The sequence below is a fragment of the Myotis davidii genome, unplaced genomic scaffold (assembly GCF_000327345.1).
Source record: "Myotis davidii unplaced genomic scaffold, ASM32734v1 scaffold427, whole genome shotgun sequence".
Taxonomy (NCBI): domain Eukaryota; kingdom Metazoa; phylum Chordata; class Mammalia; order Chiroptera; family Vespertilionidae; genus Myotis; species Myotis davidii.
Genome location: NW_006298051.1, coordinates 243,040 through 244,894, shown reverse-complemented (window position 1 = coordinate 244,894; position 1,855 = coordinate 243,040). Strand labels below are relative to the sequence as shown.

Here is a 1,855-nt window from a genome sequence, read left to right as displayed (position 1 = left end):
AGACCCACCCGGGCCTGACAACCAGGGGCTGGCGGGGCACACTGACCCCTGTCAGCTGGGCCCTGCCCCCCGCCACCCCCCTGCCTGTGGGCCTAGAGCTGGGGGCGGACAGCTGGGAGGTGACCAGTAGTGACCTCATGACATGGCCTGAGCCTGTGCTCGGGGCGGGCGCTGCTGCGGTCACATCAGGCCAGGCCAGGGCTTCCCTCCTGAGGCCTGACGTGCCATGGGCAGCCCCAGGATGCAGGGCAAGGAGGTCCTGCTGGCCATGGCCCCCACCACCTCTGGAGGTCCTGGGGAGTCGGAGTGGTGGAGGGTTCCAGGACCTTTCAAGACTGTGGTGAAAACAGACCGGCGGGCAGGGGGGCAGCGGTGTGTGTTCCTGGGATCCCACCGTCCACGGAGGGGCCGGGGAGCGGCCGGGCAGCCGCTGAGGGGGCCATTCACATCGGTCCATCAGGGGCCAGGGAGGGCGCCCACAGCAGTGCCTCCCCCACAGGGTCCTGCCACCTGGACGGGACTGGCGTGGGACAAGGCGGCAGCCCAGGGCCACAGAGGCGTGGGCCGTTATGGGCAGCCATCATTTTCTGTTCATTAGCCCATTAGCCAGTTGGTCCCCAACTTGTACCCCGAGGGGCCCTTCCTATCCAGGCCCCGCCCACGCCCCACAGGACCAGGCACCGGCAGGCCTCCGGGACACCCCCTCCATCGGGGATGGTGCTGCCAAGGCCTGTGCAGCTGCAGGAGCCCCCCACTCTCCTGTCCCTGAGCCCCCAGCCCTCGGGGGGCAGGCACAGTGCCCACCACGTGGAAACAACCAGTGCCACGCTCCTCCTCCTGCTGCCACCCCCTTGGCATCTCCAAGGAGCAGAGAGGCAGCTCCTTGTCCCGTGTCCCCGTGTCCTGTGCCGTGTGGCACCAGCACTGCCTCCTGGCCACTGGGTTAGTGAGGTCCAGTCTCAGGCTGTGGGTTCTTTATGTCACCTGCAATGATGGCGTCCCGCCACTAGGGGTGGTGGCGCCTCAGGTCCTGATCCCTGTGATCCCTTGATATTCAGGTAACTGTCTTAATTTTTCAAGACTCTCTCTCTCTCTCTCTCTCTCTCTCTCTCTCTCTGGCTCCAGTGACGGCCTGAGGCCCATGTGGCCTCTCGTCCCGGCCTGGCCCTGCCATGCTCTGTCACTGAGGACCCGACACCCATGGGTGGGTCCCCACGCTTCAAGAGAGGGGCGGACCCTGGCCGGCGTGCTCAGTGGATAGAGCATCGGGCTGAGGACCAAAGGGTCCCGGGTTCGATTCCGGTCAAGGGCATGTACCTTGGCTGCAGGCTCCTCCCCACTCGGTCCCTGGCTGGGGTGCAGGCAGCGGGCAACCAATCGCTGTGTCTCTCTCACATCAATGCTTCTCTCTGTCTTTCCCTCTCTCTCCCTCTCTTCCTAAAAACCAATGGAACCATATCCCCGGGTGAGGATTAACCAAAAAAAAAAAAAGTCAAAGAGAGGGGGTGGCTCCGGGGAGTCCCCCAGCCTCTCCCGTTCTCACACCAACAGATGTCGGCCATTGAGACCATGACGGAGAAGCTGGAGAGCTTCGCGGCCATGAAGGCGGACTCCAGCGCCCTGCAGCCCCTGCCCCATCACCCCTTCAACTTCCGCTCCCCGCCCCCCACGCTCTCCGACCCCATCCTCAGGAAGGGCAAGGAGCGCTACACCTGCAGGTGAGCCTCCCGGGGGCCCTGGGCTGGTGGGCGCCCTGGGGGGGGCGGGGTGGCCACAGGTGACAGCACAGCCCGTGGCCCTGCTTCCCCAGGGAAACCCCAGTCACAGCCGGCAGCAGCGCAGCAACAAATGGTCC

The 1,855-nt window shown here is 65.3% G+C and overlaps 1 protein-coding gene across 1 annotated transcript in view; it reads left to right on the top strand.

Annotated features, from left to right (window-relative positions):
* The window catches only part of PRDM16 (PR domain 16), a 37,308-nt gene that overhangs the window by 19,662 nt on the left and 15,791 nt on the right, over positions 1 to 1,855 (top strand). The window contains exon 4 of the mRNA XM_006773807.1: positions 1,486 to 1,718. Coding sequence (XP_006773870.1) covers positions 1,486 to 1,718 — 233 coding nt within the window. The remainder of the gene's footprint in view (positions 1 to 1,485; positions 1,719 to 1,855) is intronic.